This window comes from Oncorhynchus clarkii, chromosome 1 (assembly GCF_045791955.1).
Source record: "Oncorhynchus clarkii lewisi isolate Uvic-CL-2024 chromosome 1, UVic_Ocla_1.0, whole genome shotgun sequence".
In the NCBI taxonomy this organism is placed as follows: Eukaryota; Metazoa; Chordata; class Actinopteri; order Salmoniformes; family Salmonidae; genus Oncorhynchus; species Oncorhynchus clarkii.
Window position 1 is genome coordinate 67678120 of NC_092147.1, and position 20289 is coordinate 67698408.

General features: G+C 42.5%; 1 protein-coding gene across 1 annotated transcript; it reads left to right on the forward strand.

Moving 5' to 3' along the window:
• Positions 1–1535: 1535 nt before the first annotated feature.
• Positions 1536–19879, forward strand: LOC139417046 (synaptic vesicular amine transporter-like). Its single transcript, XM_071166283.1, is given in 17 exon segments — positions 1536–1613; positions 1615–1634; positions 1936–2108; positions 5200–5560; positions 7497–7555; positions 7673–7756; positions 7979–8071; positions 8172–8261; positions 8369–8412; positions 9372–9432; positions 10563–10658; positions 11449–11527; positions 12056–12107; positions 12600–12663; positions 12770–12889; positions 13325–13458; positions 19754–19879. Coding segments are annotated over 17 exon segments (1707 nt in total). The 3' UTR covers positions 19853–19879.
• Positions 19880–20289: the final 410 nt, after the last annotated feature.

A 20289-nucleotide genomic window follows, 5' to 3' on the forward strand; every position in this document is an offset into this window, starting at 1 on the left:
ACTCAACCTGAGGAACAATGTTGTAAAGGGAGGTTTGTTGTCAATGGCCAATCACAAGAGACCACAACCAACATACCACTTCACATAAAACCCCAGTAGCAACAGCACAGGCCAACTACATGTCAGGAAAGCTGTGTCATTACATGTTGAGGTAACCAATAGATAAAATAGTTGGATCTACTCCTACAGCAACAACGCACTAATAAATCACAAAAAAACAAAGGTACAAATTCACTTACGGTTGAGAAAAGGTGTTCTTGGTAAACTTGTGTTGGCTATGTAATCGAAGGGGCAGGAGGCTATGGTTACTCAATGAGCTGGAGATCTCATAGGTCAGTCAAGGGGGTAAATAGGCTACAATGGTTGTAGGATTATGTAATTGAGTGGGTGATTTAAAAAAAAATCTTTATAATACAAGTCATCTTGGACAACATCTTGACTTGGTGATCCTTTAGATGTGGATGAAACTGGTGGGAGTTTGAATATGTCAATATGGTTAAGATTTGCTTCGGTTTAACTGGATGAAAGTGGTGGATAAATCCAGGGCCTAAAAATGCAATGCAATTACACTTTCAGTCGCGTGAAGTCTAGACAGATTACAGCCGCATCTTTAAGTCTCCACAGAGGTGGAAATGCAACGATAGGTTGTTCCCCGTTTATGCCAACACACAGGCCTGCTAGTGTTCGTTTTGCATTGTCTCATGAAGATGCAACAGACAGCATAAAACACAAGGTGGTGCCATTGCCCCCCTTTACTGCAATGAAGTGCTCAAAAGCATTCATAATGATGAGTCCTTTTCAAAATAGACAGAGTTTAATCATTGAGAGATGATTCTGCACTGATCTTGCATACAAATATAGGAAGATGAGGGTATCTGATAAACGCAGAGAGCGAACGCTCAGGAGGTCAAGTCACATGGTTGATAAAAAGTGATTTTTGATGAGGCAGGAGTGGTCAACCGTGTAAAAACGGGGTCTGACAGACTTTGTGAGGGTTGACGGTTGGCCTGACAGGTTTTGTGGCATGTATATAACATTGTAGAGAGCCTGTCGCTGTATTGAAACATGGGAAGTTACAAGTGTGTGTTCTTGCTCCAGCTTTTGGTTCGCAGCCCCATGCAAAATATATTTTAAGCGTGTTCCACATTGCTCGCGTGCTAGCAAGCACACGCACACGCACACACACACACACACACACACACACACACCTACTGCACACATATAGGCTATTGCTTATGTATGATAATGAATTAACCGCATTTGACTTACATAGTCAACAAAATGCTTGATTGTCAGTATCATACTGTTACTCTGATAAACTGTAGTTGGTTTCAAAATGATAATGATATCCCTCAGCAGTGTAAGTAACTAAAAACTTTAAGTAACATGCAATTTTGTTAATGTCATAGTATGCACATCTTCAAAACCCTGACTACCACATTGTCTCACGATTTCGACTTTGTCTTCAATGTTATTTGCTTGTGCGTATCCCTCACTGTGATGCTGTATGTGAGGATGTTCATGATAAAGGTTGCATGACGTCAAGGAGCATTCAAGTAACTAAAACGCCCCGCATCTATCGTTCCTTTCGGATTTGCGGCCGCAAAGGGATTTTTTGCTAATGTGCATCTAAGGTAAGATTTCAACCATTAAGGCACTTTTAACACATTTCAGGTCACGATCTTTTGAAGCAGATGTCCCAATTTCTACTTTATTCCACTGGCACATAAGCAATGTATATTAGTTTACGCCACACTGTATAAGAGCATTTTACATTGCCTTGTGTGAAATCTATACAATTTATACAACATTAACATTTATTTATTTGACATTTTAACGTGCGTAATTTGCAATTACGCTTCTATACTACAGTAGCCTACATTTTTGGTTTCCAGACTGTCACTCTCTGGTGTCCATAACGTTTGTTCTTTTCAGACCGAATATTTTTTCACTTGCTCCTTTGTGGACTCTAAAAATGGGAAGATTAGACACACTGAGAGAATTTAATTTATTGTTATGGATGAGAGAGGAAAGACAATCGAGGAAGTTGATCCTGGTCATCGTTTTCATCGCCTTGCTGCTGGATAATATGCTTCTAACGGTGGTCGGTAGGTTCAACTTTGGATAAAGTATTTTCACACTGCTTACCTGTTGCGTCAACTGTTATATCACCCGTTGAAGTTCGCATAAAAATGCATTTCTAAAACCAATTCGAGTCCGTTGCTAGCCTAAATAACCCATAAACAATTTGGACATATAACAGATATTATTTTGAACCATGCAATGTTTTGTTATTTCCATTTTAAGAAGGTAGTATTCTCCTCTTTGTTTCGAGTTGTTCAATTATTATTATTTTTTGGTGTGGAACAAAAGTTCTTCATGTCAGCGTCCTGGCTATTGCTTTCCAATAAAAAAAAGAAATAAACTATGCTAGTCTAAAGCCTATGATTTGCTCATAATTTAGCATTGCCTTAAGCTTTGTAATAATATACGAAATTAGACACTAGCTACTTCAGTTCTTACCTTTGCATAGACCTGGTCATTTAATTTAATTTCATTCAAATAAGATAGACATTGATTGGTTTGTCATCCGATATCCAATATTAGATATGACAATGAGTAAGAATGAATGCATCAAATATTTCATAAATCAAACAGATTCTGAATTAAAATGTTATTATACCCATAATAACATATTAGTAGGCGGCCAATGTGCAACAATGTTGTTCCTTAAACGTTTAATCTGTCCATTATGATTAGTCATGTTATCAGATTGCGTCAAATTGCTTACAACCTTAGGGAATTTTCAAACACTGTAGCCTATAGTGTAAAGCTTCACAAGGAGATGAATTGTTCATAATTTAACATAATGTATATTGCCTTTCACGAAGCCAAGTACAGAGTAATTATTAAATCAAATCTGGTGGACCGGGATGGTGTACCCGCTACAGATATGTTTTTGGTTCCAATGTCCCTAGTTCACTTGATTTACCTGAAAGCATCAAAACTGCCATTGCCAATGAATCTCCCAGTCGTATCCGATAGATTATAGATGACAAATATGTGTGCGTAAATGCTGTTATTTCGCGCGAGATTACACTCTCAACGCTGGCCAGGTCTCCCGGACATGTCCATTGAGCACTGGATACAGGTGCGCATTGGAAGAATGTCAGAATATGTCAGTCAGAAATTACTCTAGAGTAGCTAGCCGTATATGCCTATATGTGATTTGAGGCAAATCTATATACAGCAAGGGCATAACTTTGTGTTGCATATTAGGTCAATGGGTTCCGGTGGCAACACCCCTCAGGGTGGGTCTGGGGGAATGCCCCTCAAGATATAAAACATAGCAGTGAAATGGTTGTTTCTCGTCAATTTCTAAGGGAAAATACATCCAAAAATGTCCTGATAATTTGGTCAATATACATCAATCAAACTGAAATACCAATATTACTTCTAACTGTGTTGTTACTCTTAACAGTTCAGAAAGTCACCACCACAACCCTTCTTTAATTACATTTAAATGTAAAAACCCATCAATCTATTTGTGTAACCTTCACCACGGTTGGCTAGTACATGGTCTTGAATAACTCATTTCCCGTACTGAATTCACTTAAAAGGAGTCGAAGCCATCTGAATACAGAAACATCTCACTTGGTTACACTGTTTTATTGCAATATTATTTCATACAATACTTCAGTGACAGTCAAAATATAACTCCGCAATAAGGAATAAAATGCTATAGCAAATAGACTTCAAAATAAATAAATGAGTATGCCATCATGCTCAAGCAATAGACTTCAAAAATACATAGCAACAACTCATTGTCATTCACCATCAAGTAAAAAACAAACACATTCAAAAACAGTCAATAACCTGTTGCAACCTTATACAAAGGTGGGCATATAGTGGTACAGAGAGGAGTCAGATCTTCAGTCTCAATTCACTGAAATGCGCCAAATACCTTTATATGCATGTCACTACACGCAATACAATTATGGTAGATTGTTTTCCTATCTATGGTATCCAGCTTTTCCAGGTGGATATGACAGACATCAACATGGTTCAATCTGATGACCTGTTCGTCCTCTCCCTGCCTCAACATGGGCGGTGCTCTCTCTCCCCCTCTCTCTATACTACCTGTCTCTGACCCCTGCCATGACAACCAAATTAAATCAGAATGTGGGCAACAACATTTGTTATAGCACTTGGGCACCAGTCTATTAGGAATTGTACAGTGTAGTTAGCTAGCTAGCAATGTCGCCATTTATTCATTTACATAGTCTTTTGCACTCCCAAAAATAAACTAATGTACAGCACTTTTATCCTCTTTGGTTTTGGCACCTCCATTAAAGGCACTATCTACTTTTTCACAAAGGTGAACACTGACTCACTGAGTGCTGCTCATCGGAAACTGCAGTTGAAAATATCCAGACACTGTGCTAGCTTTGGTGCTAGCTTAGCTAGCTAATTTAGCTTACGTTAGCCTAGCTACAATAGCCAACCTAACATTGCATGATTCCGTATAACTTGTATAAAACTATTTTTACACACTATTATCTCATCACCATTAGTTTGCTAGTTACACAACAACATAGGGATACATCTATGAAATGTTCATGAAGTTTTACTCATTTTAAACTTTCGACACATGTATACAAAGAGAAAGAGAGAGAGCGGTTAGTGCAGGCTGCTGAACAGTTACTGCAGAGGGGCACTCTGGTGCAAAACCACATAAAGCCAGGCGCTTTAGATTGGGAGTTTTTTATCCAAACAATTAAACCGATCATGGTATATTATTGGGGGGGTCAAATTGTCCTGTTTCAAATATTGGGACGGTCATGACCCCCTAATAACCATATCGTTACAATATGATAAAAACATGATAATAACATAATAATATGAAAGTAATAGGTTAAAACCATCTTCATGGGGCCAATTATTGTGTTATCTGACATATTTATAGCTAAATTAGTGAAATCCAATCAATCTATTCTTAACCTTTGAAACAAATGTAGTGTGTGTCCTAATGTCCCATCCGCTACACAAATCAAATAAATACAAAATAATTTCTTCATTATATTCCCGACAGACGGTGTTCAAATTGTGGGTGGGTCTATTGGAGAGAAGTTATATCAGAATGTAGATAGAACCTCCCCCCCCCCCTCATCTTTTCTTCTGATCCTTTCTTCTTGGTAGTCCCCATCATCCCTAGCTACCTATACACAATTGATGATGCAGCAGCCAACATGGCCAAGAATCACACTACGGCCTCCCCACACACCCCTTCTGGAACCTTCCAGACCATCGTGTCCCTCTATGACAACTCTGTCAGGGTAACCAGCGGGGACCCAATGGACTCCACACCCATACCCTTGGGTCAGACGCAGGGGGTCTCTTCTTCCACCTCGGCTCTCACACCCCACAACTCCACACAGCCCGACTGCCCCAAAGCAGACGACCAGCTGCTCAATGAGAATGTGAAAGTGGGACTACTCTTTGCCTCCAAGGCCACTGTACAGCTCATCACCAACCCCTTCATTGGGCCTCTCACCAACAGGTGGGTGAATGAAAGCTTTTAACCATCATCACATTTCCCCATGTCCACACTGGTGTGTTTTCTGTTACTCACTATTTTTCAAATTCAATAGTTTTATGCTTATTTCTAGATTATCTTAAATTGAATGCCAGCTGTGAACTGGTTTGCATGGCAACTAGCTTAGCTGTATAGTCATATAATTCAGGTTTCATAAGACATGTCTATTTATGTTTCCCTTGTTTATGAAGAGCGGCGGAAGGTAGCCTAGCAGTTCAGTGCATTGGGCCAGTAAGCGAATGTTGGTAGTTTGAATGCCTTGTAATTATTAGAGCAAATCACTTAACCCTAATTACTCCTGTAAGTTGCTCTGGATAAGAGCGTCTGCTAAATGACAAAAATGTAAAAGTTTTAGCATTTAAAATGATTCACTGCTGGCACTCATTTATTTTCATTGAACCTTTATTTAACTAGGCAAGTCAGTTAAGAACAAATTCTTATTTACAATGACGGCTTAACCCTCGCCTAACCCGGACGATGCTGGACAAATTGTACGCCACCCTACGGGACTCCTGATCACAGCCAGTTGTGATACAGCCCAGGATCAAACCAGGGTCTGTAGTGACACTTCTAGCACTGAGATGCAGTGCCTTAGACCGCTGCGCCACCCGGGAGTATAAAGTGGTTGTTTCATACAGTTATGACTTGTTTTGACTAATAATTAAAACAAGTAGTTTTGAATTACACTAAAATGATATGACAGCAGGCAGACAAGCTGGACCAGTGTTTGTATCTTCCCAGTTCAGTGCATAGCCCCATGCAGTGTGGGTGCCTGCCAGGTTACAGTGGCTTCCTGCTAGCCCAGAGCTGAATGGTGACTAAGCTTATCCTGAGTTTGGGTACTCAGTCAAAGGTCATTATTTAATAATATTTATGTATTTATCTAAGTCAAATCACAGTATTCATGGAAAGAAAGATCAGTAACAGACTATTTTCAAGTGACAGGGAGGAAAATTAAAAACTGATAACATTTATATACATTATATTACATTATATTGCAATTTTGAGATCAATTGTCATGTAAATTAGATCTAATCCATCCTGCTCCCATGTAGCTAAATTCCTGTTTTGTGATTTGTGCTGGATTTATGCTTCCCTGCATGCATGCAGCATGCATTCAGTAAGGATCCCTGCTTGTAGGGCTTTACAAGCACTTGTAGTTATTGTTTTGAACTACTTACTGTGTTCTAAAATTGCTCAATATCGATTATAGTCTAGAACAAGTATTTTATAGACATACCTGTATGTCAGCACACATTCTGAAAGACCAAGGTGTCAGAGACATTACTGTGAGGTATTTTCTTATGGAATGCGCCCATGGGTAAAGTATGGAATCAGTCAAGATGTGAGCTCTAGCAGTGCTCTCTGCTCAGTATTGGCAAATGCATCAAGGCTAGTACTTACCGTCTCAACTGGGCACCACAATATGCTGTAATTGAAGCAAACAATAGAATCCTATTATTTCCCCTTGGTCACCTTCGGCTTGGATAAGGACAACACAAGGCAAGTCATGCATGTCAGTTACATGGAACAAGGCCCGCAGTACACACTCAAGTTGTATAACAACTGATGTGCAATTTATTGTGATACAACAGAGTTTTTCCTGCACAAAAATAATTACAAGGCATTGACACCACACAATTGTTGTGTAAACATTTCTGTGGAGACCAACTCTCAGTTGTGCATCACACAAATATCAGTTGTATCACAACCATTGTGGCAAACGCATTTTACATCAGTTGTACAACCTGAGTGTGTTCAGGGCCAAAGAGTATTTCTGCCCGACTGCTGCAACTAGACTGCCGAGTGTTAGATGAGCTGTAGTTATTGTTGTCTTGTTTTATATTGTATTGTATTACATAGAACAGTATTGAGAAGGGATGTCTCTATGTGCCTACAGAATAGGATACCAGATCCCCATGTTTGCCGGGTTCTGTATTATGTTCCTGTCAACCATCAGTAAGTATTACCCACATCCACACACACCTGTTTTCAGATCTCACACAGTGTTTCAATGTTTTTTCATGATTGATGTTTTCTTTTGTCTGAATTTCTATTGTCGTCGTTGTTGTTAAGTGTTCGCCTTCTCATCGAGCTACACTCTGCTGTTTCTGGCCAGATCCATGCAGGGTGTGGGCTCCTCCTGCTCCTCTGTGGCTGGTAAGGTCCTTGGCATTACCCCTGACATTTATGGACGCTTTCAGGATTAGCTTCACTTTGAGACAGCTGCGCAAGAACATACAGTTTCTCCAGAAACTTCACATTTTCATTACTGTGGGCCTACCTTGTTATGCATCTTTATGTCTCTCAAGTTGAACAATCATTTATCAAAACTAGATGTCTGTGCCCAGTGAGTAGCTACATGTCCTGTTCTTCTTCTAGGGATGGGGATGCTTGCCAGTGTGTACACAGATGATGAGGAGAGGGGAAATGCCATTGGGATAGCCCTCGGTGGTCTCGCCATGGGTGTGCTGGGTATGTACACAATTCATGATGCACTTGAGCTCTTTGTAGACTACAGTAACAGGCTATGTTTGGCCAAAACCATTGACCGTCTTTGCTTTCTTCCACCCAGTGGGCCCACCATTTGGCAGTGTCATGTATGAGTTTGTGGGGAAAACGGCACCTTTCCTCATTCTGGCTGTTCTGGCTGTGCTGGATGGAGGTAATGTGACCATGTTTCTCTCTATCATGAAGCAGATATTCTTTTTTCTCCATTCAGAAGTTACCTGTTAGGGATGCTAACTAAGTACAGACTCTGTCTCCCAACAGCACTACAACTGTTCATTCTCCAGCCCTCAAAGGTGGAACCAGAGGTGAGTGTATGGCTATCGATTTGACAACTCTTTTTTTAGGATTATTGATGTAAATTCATTGGAATTGTGCTGGAATGTGTTCACAATCACCAGATCACTGTGATATCAATAGTGTATTATATGTGATTTGATTGGAATTTGATTCAAACAGCGTTTTTCCAGATGATTAAAGTGCTTTACACCAGTGATACTCAAGCCGGGGTCGCTGCTCGCAACGGGAGGTTTTAAATGGGTCGCGGGTGTCTGAGTAAAAACAACCAAAAAAACAGTCTGAATTTAAACCACTAAATGTGTGGGTCTGTGGTATGATGGGTTACCATTCCAGTTAGAGGAGATGTGTGCCTGTGATAGAGATTCCTATCACAGCCCCTATGACTTTGGTCTATGGGGCTGATGTGTATCAGTCTCCACGGATACCAAGAAGACAGAGACTGAATCAGAGCGCTAGATGGTGGCTGTGATTGTCAGACCAATGGCGCTTAGACGTTGTTTAGTTGTGGATGATAGGGGAAGGTTGTTTATGTTTGAAATAGTTTTTTGTTTGATATTGATGCCTTGAAGAATATTAAAAAGGGGAAAGTGGAATGGGTCTGGGTCATGACATAATCCTCACAATTAGTACATATCTGTCATTAAGCTGAGAGACGGTGTCAGAGGGACTGATAACGGGTTGTTGTCAACTCTGTGCCAGTCTTTTGTAAACTCATTGGCTATGTGTGGACATTTTCTATTCGCTACTGTAAGAGCAGGGATCCTCAGAATAGAGAGGGAGAATTGTGTTCCAGTTTGACATAAGCACAGATAGTAACTAAACATCATTGTGGAATGATGTAAAAGCACTGTAGTAATTACTTACCCTAGATCATATTTTGGTTGCCTTTTTTGTATTAACCTGTTTTGACATGAAACTCATGGCTCTCTGTTTAGCTCTACATTTCCTGTCCCTTTTCTCTCTACAGAGCCAGAAAGGGTCTTCGCTATGGAGTCTTATGAAAGATCCATACATACTCATTGCTGCAGGTAAGAACGCGTCACTTATTAATACTGTAATATTATTGCTTCATTCTGAAGCACCTGCTGTGCCATTTCCCATTTCAGTCACACTAAGCAAAGAGGTGGAAGCAAAGAGGTGGGAGCAAAGAGGTGGAAGCAAAGAGGTGGGAGCAAAGAGGTGGGAGCAAAGACGTGGAAGCAAAGAGGTGGAAGCAAAGAGGTGGGAGCAAAGAGGTGGAAGCAAAGAGGTGGAAGCAAAGAGGTGGAAGCAAAGAGGTGGGAGCAAAGAGGTGGAAGCAAAGAGGTGGAAGCAAAGAGGTGGGAGCAAAGAGGTGGGAGCAAAGAGGTGGGAGCAAAGAGGTGGAAGTAAAGAGGTGGGAGCAAAGAGGTGGGAGCAAAGAGGTGGAAGCAAAGAGGTGGGAGCAAAGAGGTGGGAGTAAAGAGGTGGAAGCAAAGAGGTGGAAGCAAAGAGGTGGGAGCAAAGAGGTGGAAGCAAAGAGGTGGAAGCAAAGAGGTGGGAGCAAAGAGGTGGGAGCAAAGAGGTGGAAGTAAAGAGGTGGGAGCAAAGAGGTGGAAGCAAAGAGGTGGGAGCAAAGAGGTGGGAGCAAAGAGATGGAAGAAGAATTGATTCAGATGTTCCATCAAATTCTATTTCAGCGGTTGAATTTGTGCCCTGAGCCAGGGAAACACAGTATTATTGTCAGGGAGAGTGTTGAGAGAGAGCGAGCGCTGCATGTTAGATGGGGTCATCTCTCCATTAGAATAGAGTGAGTGAGTGAGTGAGTGAGTGTGAGCATCCCTACATTCGTGTGTGCATTCACACGTGCATTGGTTCATGTGTGCTTGTGCATGCATGTGCACGTGCGTGCATGTGTGTGGTCTGTGACTGTATGTGTGTGCGCGCTTGCTTGTGTGTGTTGGAGTATATGTGAGACTGAAGTACTGGGGGAAAATGCATTTATGTGTCAGTGAGCCTCCCCACCACTTCAATTACCAGGTCCTTTGGCCAGGGTGGACTAATACTTGGTATTATGTCTGAGGCTGCAGGAACGGGGGGGGGGGGGGGGGGGGGGGTTGATAGGGACACACAAAACGTGTGAAGATGGAGAATAATAGGCCCAGGGTCCACTTATCCCCAATCACATTCTCTTTTTCAGGATCCATTTGTTTTGCGAACATGGCCATCGCCATGTTAGAACCAGCGTTGCCTATTTGGATGATGGAGACCATGTGTCCAAGAAAATGGCAGCTAGGTATTTTTACATTTATTTTCCTTTTTGTCCCTCTTGACAACCCTGTTTCCCCTATTGACAATGCTGCTCATGAAACCATTCTGCACGCTGAATGTACTTAGAATAAAGGTCCTCATTTCAACTCAAGGTTTGGATTATAACTGTAGACTTGCAATGACTTCAAACAGTATGTAGGTGAACATTGAAAATCTCATTGAACCTCCCATTGAAACCAAATCACTCTTTTTCTTTTCTGTCATTATTACTTATTTTATTAGTGGCGTTGCCTGTGAGGACTCGCACAGATAAAAGGGGACGAGAGAGGGTCTGGAGGAAGATGGGGGGACAGGGCAGGATATTAGGGTGTCATTTGAGGGCGAGTGTAGAGCGGGAGTGTTTATTACTGTGTCTAGGAGATGTGCTGGAGCCCTATGATGAAGGCTGATAATGTGGCTGCTTATCTGGGCCTCTCTCGCTACCCTGCTCTCTCTCTCTCTCTCTTGTTCCTCTCTCTACCCTGCTCTTTCTCCTCTCTCTGTCTCTCTACCCTGCTCTCTCTCTCTCTCCACTCTGCTCTCTGTTTCTCCTCTCTCTCTCTCTCTCTCTCTCTCTCTCTCTCCCTCTCTCTCTCTCTCTCTCTCTCTCCCCCCTCTTCTCTCTGTACCCTGCACTCTCTCTTTACCCTGCTCTCTCCTCTCTGTACCCTGCCCTCTCCTCTCTCTCTCTCTCTCTCTCTCTCTCTCTCTCTCTCTCTCTCTCAATCTTGCTCTCTCTTTCTCTCTCTCTCCCTCTCTCTCTTTCTCTCTGCTAGGCATTGCCTTCGTGCCAGCCAGCATCTCTTACCTTATTGGAACCAACATCTTTGGCGTCCTCGCACACAAGATGGGGAGGTAGGGAGGGAAATTGCTCCCGTTTTTCCGTCTCCTTATCTTCTCCCGCGTTGGTATCTGTTTCCTGTACTATTGAGCAACTCTGAATGAGATTTCTCTGGCAGGTTGGGTATTTGCTGTTTATTGAAGTCTCAGTGTGACAATGAGTTTATGACCTCTTGGCTAATGTTTGTTTGTTTGCCGCAGTTGATCAAGTGTGCGATCTGTCACATGAATCATTCTATTTTTAACTCACACTTTATGAAAGTAAATGTATTTCAGGACTCAAATGTTTCCTGTAGCCATAGCAGTATTATTTTAGAAAGTTGAAATAAAGCAACTCCTATTTGTTTCATAAAATGTCCTAATCCTGACTCAAAGAAAACAGATTGTGATCCATTTACTTCCTCTATTCATTTATTTTAAGTTTAATATTAGAGTAAATCAGATTTTGTGGCCTTGCGGTACAAAACAACGGTGGAGAGAGGGGAGAGGGACGTTGACTGTTGTCATTGGCAGACGCTGAACTGCTCTTTCTTCCTTTCCCAGATGGCTGTGCGCTCTCATCGGGATGGTCCTCGTGGGGGTTAGCATCCTCTGTGTGAGTACTAGACACATCTTCCTCAGCTAGAATTTAGCATCCAGCTCAACACGGTGCTTACCTTACCTGTTTTGGCATGGCATCGTCAGTATTAGGGGATCCATCTAAAGATTGTTTGTGTAATACTATGGGTATAGGTGAAAGCTAGGGTTTTACAGGAATGACATAGAGGAAAGGGGGAAGTAATGATGCATTTTCAAAATATTGGAACAGTCCCATTGTCTTAATGTCCTACTATATCTCATTAGTCTCCAAATCACATTCTGAGTCTAGGGAAGGGGAGTTCGCTCAGAAGTCAACCGGCAAACAGCCGATTCTCTGGAAACAGACAATTCCATTTTCATTGTAGTGCCTTATGCACTTGTGTTTGTGTGTGGGAGAACAAATATCTTCGAGTCCCACATAAAGAATGGTATTCTGGATAACACTGTTAACATTTGATCAATAAAACCCCTGTTCCACTCTTTACCTTGACTATGTTCTGTGTCACAGGTTCCTTTTGCTAAGGACATCTACGGACTAATACTTCCGAATTTCGGTGTTGGTTTTGCAATTGGTAAGTCAGTTTGTTTTCACACTGTACAGGAAAACCGCAAATGATGAAACTAGCCTCTGGTTTGTAACAGATACTACTGTATTCTCACTGTTTTGTCTCTTGTCAGGCATGGTGGATTCCTCTATGATGCCAATCATGGGCTACTTAGTGGACCTGAGACACGTGTCAGTCTATGGCACTGTGTACGCCATTGCTGATGTGGCATTCTGCATGGGCTTTGCTTTAGGTAACTCAGATGCTTGGAAATAACCCAGTCAAGTAGCATAGTCTTTTAAACATTTCAGTCACACATTATTTCATTTTTTTTATGATCGGGTTTTAATTTTGGGGTTGACAAGACAAACAAAAAAAGCACAAACCAAAAGACATTACTCAAATACACATTTATCCCCCCCAACCCCCTCCCCATCCCACCCACAGGACCCACTTACTTAAGTACACATATTTAAAGTAACGATTTTAAACTGCCAAGTGTTGTAGTCCATATTTTTATATTCTCTGATTTTGTACCGTGCGTTCTTATGTATGTTTTTAAGGTGTGGCATAGTAAGAGTTCGCAGATTTGCCGTCATGGGGATAGTTATATATGTCAAAATGGGGAAAATTAGGCCTCTATATTCAACTCCTCTATAAGCTCATTAGCCTTCCTTTGCTGATGAAGGTCCGTCCGCTGGGGGTGCCATAGCGAAGAGCATTGGGTTCTCCTGGCTCATGACCATCATTGGCGTCGTGGACATCCTCTTCGCTCCCCTCTGTTACTTCCTCAGGAGTCCTCCTGGGAGGGAGGAGAAAATGGTGAGACACTGAACACCTCGTATACACGCACAAGCGCACACACATGCACACACACAAGCTCGCACACACACACACACACACACACACACACACACACACACACACACACACACACACACACACACACACACACACACACACACACACACACACACACACACACACACACACACACACACACACACAGGCAAACCTACTATACATACATCAGCAGAGGTATGCATTTGAATGCGAATGACTTGTAAAGCTGCGTCTGATGCAGAGAGAACTACCATACCCAGAGGCTCAAACTACTGCTGTCTTTTACAGGCAATAGTACCAGGAGAAACAGAGAAAGAGGAACTCGAGACAGAGTTCTGATCAAGACAACTAAGATGTATGGAATTGTTTTAAGAAGGTCATACCAAGGATCATTTTTCTATTTGATTTAGAATTCTAAGAACCGTTGAAGTACCCCAAAAATATATGGGGAAATGATTTGAGGCCTCCCGAGTGGCACAGTGGTCTAAGGCACTGCATCACAGTGTGGCAGCGTCACTACAGCCTGGGGTTTGATCTACATGGAACAACATGAAGAGTCTATCCTATATCTGACAGATGTAAGAAAGATCAGGATATAAAAAAGAAAAAAATATTTAACCCCTTATTTTTGTCACCTACAGACTCCATATACACTACAATGCCAAAAGTATGTGGACACACCTTCAAATTAGTGAATTCAGCTATTTCAGCCACAGCCACTGTTGCTGACAGGTGTTTAAAAATGAGCACACAGCAGCCATGCAATAATCCATGCTATCTCCATAGACACACATTGGCAGTAGAATGGCCCGTACTGAAGAGCTCAGTGACTTTCAACGTGCCACTTTTCCAACAAGTCAGTTCGTCAAGTTTCTGCCCTGCAAGAGTTGCCTCGGACAACTGTAAGTGCTGTTATTGTGAAGTGGAAACGTCTAGGAGCGACAGCTCAGCCGTGAAGTGGTAGGCCACACAAGCTCACAGAACAGCTCACAGAACAAGACCACCGAGTGCTGAAGCGCATAGCACATAAAAATCGTCTGTCCTCAGTTGCAACACTTAGTACAGAGTTCCAAACCGCCTCTTGAAGCAACGTCAGCACAAGAACTGTTCATCGGGAGCTTCATGAAATGGGTTTCCATGGCCAAGCAGCCACACACAAGCCTAAGACCACCATGCACAATGCCAAGCGTGAGGTGGAGTGGTGTAAAGCTCGCCGCAATTGGACTCTGGAACAATGGAAACGAGTTCTCTAAACATCTGACAGACAAATCTGGGTTTGGCAGATACCAGTAAAGTTTGGTGGAATAATGGTCTGGGACAGTTTTTCATGGTTCGGGCTAGGCCACTTAGTTCAGTGAAGGAAAATCTTAGTGGTACAGCATCACAGTTCTGTGCTGCCAACTTTGTGGCAACAGTTTGGGGAAGGCCCTTTCCTGTTTCAGCATGATAATGCCCCCGTGCACAAAGCGAGGTCCATACAGAAATGGTTTGTCGAGATCGGTGTGTAAAAACGTGACTGGCATGCACAGAGCCCTGACCTCAACCCCATCGAGCACCTTTGGGATGAATTGGGACGCCGACGTGTGAGCCAGGCCGAATCGCCCAACATCAGTGCCCGACCTCACTAATGCTCTTGTGGCTGATTGGAAACAAGTCCCCGCAGCAATGTTCCAGTATCTAGTGGAAAGCCTTCCCAGAAGAGTGGAGGCTGTTATAGCAGCAAAGGGATGACCAACTTCATATTAACGCCCATAATATTGGAATGAGATGTTCGATGAGCAGGTGTCTTTCATACATTTTTCCGTAATTTTTCCGACTTTCAGACGAGTCTTGTGAGGCCTGTGGGTGTCCTAGAGAAAAACGTACATGTTTGTAAGAGTCTCACCTTGACGCAGAGGGGTCATATTAGTGTCTAGTCCGAAGTGTCCGGACGCTACAGACAGAAATTGGCAGATCGGCTGTAACGACTTCAGACGAGTCCCAAGATGCTTGTGGGGGTAGTAGAGCAAAATGGAGTAGAGCAAAACGCTACAAACGATTTTGTGATGTCTCATGATATGACAAACACTGCTCTAGCTCTGTCACCTTTCTCTGCAGGTGCGGAAGTGTTACATAGGCTGATGGAGTAGACCAGGGGTGTCAAAGTCAAATGGACGGAGGGCCAAATAAAAAAATCAGCTACAAGACGAGGGCCGGACTGTTCGAATGTTCATTGAAAAAATTTTAAATGACGCATATAGTCTAGTGAACCTAATTGAACCTACTGAAAACCTAACAAATATATTACAATATGATCAGATAAATAAAGCAATATTTTCTTATGGCTCTGTCAGTAATCTTTAATTTTCAACAGACACAAAAGACAAATTTCCTTTATATAAATATCCCCATAACATGAACATTAAATGAAAGAAACCGGTATTCAAGGCACCATCAGTAGACTATATTTTCTATTTTAGCAAAAGTGGGCTAAATTTACTTCAAAGAAAAAACAATAATAGCAATTTTCTATCATCCACTCAACTGAAATATTTTTAAAATATAATTGGATTGAAATACAAAAAAATAAAGTGCAAAAATCTATTAATCAAAAACAACACTTTGTTTAAGGAGAAGTAACATGCAGTGAAAACAAATATTAAATTTTAACTTTTAAACTTGAACTGAGTAAAAACTCTAAATATGTGATTGCACAGTAATGTTCACTTGTTTGAGGTTGAGGGTGATACTTGGTGGTGTCCCATCTTTTCCACAAGTTCATCAATGTTCGGGGTAAGGCTCTGAGCTGAAGAAATCCTCAGAATTGAGTGGAGGTGTTCAGCAGTAAGTCGACTTCTGTGTGATGTTTTGTTCAGGTTCATCAAAGAAAACAGTTGTTCACACAGGTATGTGCTGCCAAACATAGACAACGTTTGAGCAGCCTGGATGCGCAGCTGGGGCATTGTGCCGGGGAGGAAACGGGCGAACTCCGCAGCACCCACTGCCGCATATTTTGCCCTCAGTGCATCATTGCAAGGTCAATCAACTCCATTTGGAGGTTTGGTGGTGAGCTTTCCACGTCAACAGCAAATGGGTTACCGAGCAGTTCCAACCTGCTTTTTTGTGCTTCAAAGTCAGCAAATCGGCGTCGAAAGTCAGCGGCAAGCATACCTATTTTATCAGCCAACTGTGTGCTCGGGAACGCACTGGTAGAGAGCTTCTCTTTCATGGTCTGGCAGCTGGGAAAGTGGCTCAAATTTTCTTTCCGCATCTGCGTCTCCCACAGAGTCAGTTTGGTTTTAAATGCCTTCACTGTACTGTACATATCAGAGATGACACGATCCCGACCCTGCAGCTGCAAGTTTATTGCATTCAGATGACTCGTAATGTCACACAGAAAAGCCATTTCACACAGAAACATTTCGTCTCGGAGTTGTGTTGTGTCTTTCCCTTTGCTGTCCAAGAACAGACAAATCTCCTCACGAAGCTCGAAACATCTTTGAAGCACCTTTCCCTGGCTTAGCCATCGCACCTCTGTGTGATAAGGCAAATCACCATGCTCCGTTTCTAACTCCGTCAGAAATGCCTTGAACTGGCGGTGATTCAAACCTTTGGCTCTGATAAAGTTAACTGTGCGCGTGATGATGCTCATTACATGCTCCATTTTCAAGGCTTTACCGCACAACGCTTCCTGGTGTATGATACAATGATAAGCTGTCAGCTCACCTGTCGCGTTTTCCTCTTGCATCTTTTCCCGTATCTTCGCCACCAGTCCGCTCCTGTGTCCACACATCGCAGGTGCTCCGTCGGTTGTCAAACCCACGAGTTTTTCCCAAGGCAGCTCCATCTCATTTACACATCTTGACACCTCTTCATACAAATCATGCCCCGTAGTTGTGCCATGCATAGGACGTAAAGCCAAAAACTCCTCTGTCACGCTTAGGTTGGAGTCCACTCCGCGGATGAAAATTGACAACTGGGCAATGTCAGAAATGTCGGTGCTCTCATCCACAGCCAAGGAATATGCAATAAAATCTTTTCCCTTTTTCACAAGCTGCTCTTTTAGATTGATGGACAACTGGTCTACTCTCTCGGCAATGGTGTTTCTGCTCAGACTCACATTTAAAAAGAGTTGCCTTTTTTCTGGGCAAACTTCGTCACAAACTTTAATCATGCAGTTTTTGATGAAATCCCCCTCCGTAAATGGCCGGGCTGATTTAGCGATCTCTTCTGCCAAAATAAAACTGGCCTTGACAGCAGCCTGGCCTTGTGATTTGGCTTTTTTGAACAGAGCCTGTCGAGATTTGAGGCCTCGTTTTAATTCCTCTGCCTTTTGTAGCCTTTGTTCCATGTCCATATTCTTGTTTTTGTCCGCGTGTTTCGTTTCATAATGTCGTCTCAGATTATACTCTTTCAGTACCGCCACACTTTCTCCACACAGAAGACACACAGGTTTTCCAGCTACCTTCGTGAACATATACTCCGACTCCCACCTTGTTTGAAACCCCCGGTTCTCAGTATCCACCTTCCGTTTTGCCATTTTTGATGGGTATCTGAAAGTTAATTTTACTGTGATGCTGACGACTGCTGTGCCAATAAATATTGAAATGAAGCAGCCTACTGCTCGGTGCGTCACCTTTGCATTGTGGGAAATGTAGTATTGGTGCGTGTAAAAGATCTGCGGGCTGCCGGCTTGCTGCGGGCCGGTTCTAATAATAAATCAAGATCATCCCAGGGGCCGTAAAAAACCTTCTTGCGGGCCGGATGTGGCCCGCGGGCCTTGACTCTGACATATGTGGAGTAGACGGACACGCATCCAATGCCAAAACTCTGATATCTCTATTTTAGAACGGATGGAATTTTATGGGGATTATTTTATTATGCAAATTAGATTTACGGATGGACGCTGGGGTTTTAAAAGGCCAGATGCTCAATGAAAGGGGAATTACAAAATCCAAATGTACTAGTTTTCTTCCAGACCCCCCCCATGACGGCAAGGATAGCTTATTTGTGCACATTGTGGAGGGATAGGTGGATAGATTGTACACATGATGGAAGGATAGGTGGATAGATTGTGGACATGGTGGAGGGATAGGTGGATAGATTGTACACATGGTGGAGGGATAGGTGGATAGATTGTGCACATTGTGAAGGGATAGGTGGATAGATTGTACACATGGTGGAGGGATAGGTGGATAGATTGTACACATGGTGGAGGGATAGGTGGATAGATTGTACACATGGTAGAGGGATAGGTGGATAGATTGTGCACATTGTGGAGGGACAGGTGGATAGATTGTACACATGGTGGAAGGATAGGTGGATAGATTGTGGACATGGTGGAGGGATAGGTGGAAAGATTGTACACATGGTGGAGGGATAGGTGGATAGATTGTGCACATTGTGGAGGGATAGGTGGATAGATTGTACACATGGTGGAGAGATAGGTGGATAGATTGTACACATGGTGGAGGGATAGGTGGATAGATTGTACACATGGTGGAGGGATAGGTGGATAGATTGTACACATTGTGGAGGGATAGGTGGATAGATTGTACACATGGTGGAGGAATAGGTGGATAGATTGTGGACATGGTGGAGGGATAGGTGGATAGATTGTGGACATTGTGGAGGGATAGGTGGATAGATTGTGGACATGGTGGAGGGATAGGTGGATAGATTGTACACATGGTGGAGGGATAGGTGGATAGATTATGGACATGGTGGAGGGATAGGTAGATAGATTGTACACGTGGTGGAGGGATAGGTGGATAGATTGTGGACATGGTGGAGGGATAGGTGGATAGATTGTACACATGGTGGAGGGATAGGTGGAACACTTTCAACGCCTTGGCCCGACGAATTGAGGCTGTTCTGAGGGCAAAAGGGGGTGGTGCAAATCAATATTAGGAAGATGTTTTGTACACTCAGGGTAGTTTCCCCTTTGGTTGCACATTTTGGGGGTAGATGGTGGTGGTGAATCTACATAGTTTGAAAAGCTTTTATAAATTGCACATGGGTGTCTCTGTAACTAGATATTGTGACAAAGGTTCAAAGAATTATGCCTCTCGAGGCAGACTAATAAATTAGCCTAGGTAGTTGTCTTCCATCAAAGCTACATGACTGTATACGATACAACCACAGTACAATGCTCTTTGTTTTCAAACGAGACATCTTTCGCCTCTGATACTTTTATCCTTGATAACAAATTATTGCTGACCATTTTATTCTCTTTTTCCATTTATGGTCCATTTTTGGGTTGTACTCTGACTCTAGACAATTGTTTTCTTCTCAGGCCATCTTGATGGACTCCAACTGCGCAATGAAGACCCGATCATACTCAACACAAGGGAACACAGAGTATGAAGAGATGGAGACAGAGTATGATGAGTAGTAATGGACACCAGACAGGTATGTTACCTTCCAGAGGATCTATTTTGTTGTACAAAAACAGAGATAAAAATTGAAAATACAAAAAAAAAACAGCCAAGCTGTTTCGATGTGAATGTCCTCCGTTCGGTCGGTCTTCACTGTTCTATGTCATTGTGATCGTACGACTGGAGCAAACCAAAGTTGTTCTCATCCCCCTGTGGTCACAAGCACGCTGCTTGTGTTTATTTTTAGCCAACAGCCTTATCCAATGGAAGTGGAACACGTGTCAAAACAGGGTTTTCATAGGCCGGAATAGTAGAATGTTCTGAGTCATATTTACTGGATAGTTCAGCTGACGGTGATCTTATAGATCACCAAATTGTGTACTGTAGGTTAGCAAGGAGTACAAACCTGTCTTGATAATTCACCTTTTGGCCATTAACAGTCTTCATCAACATA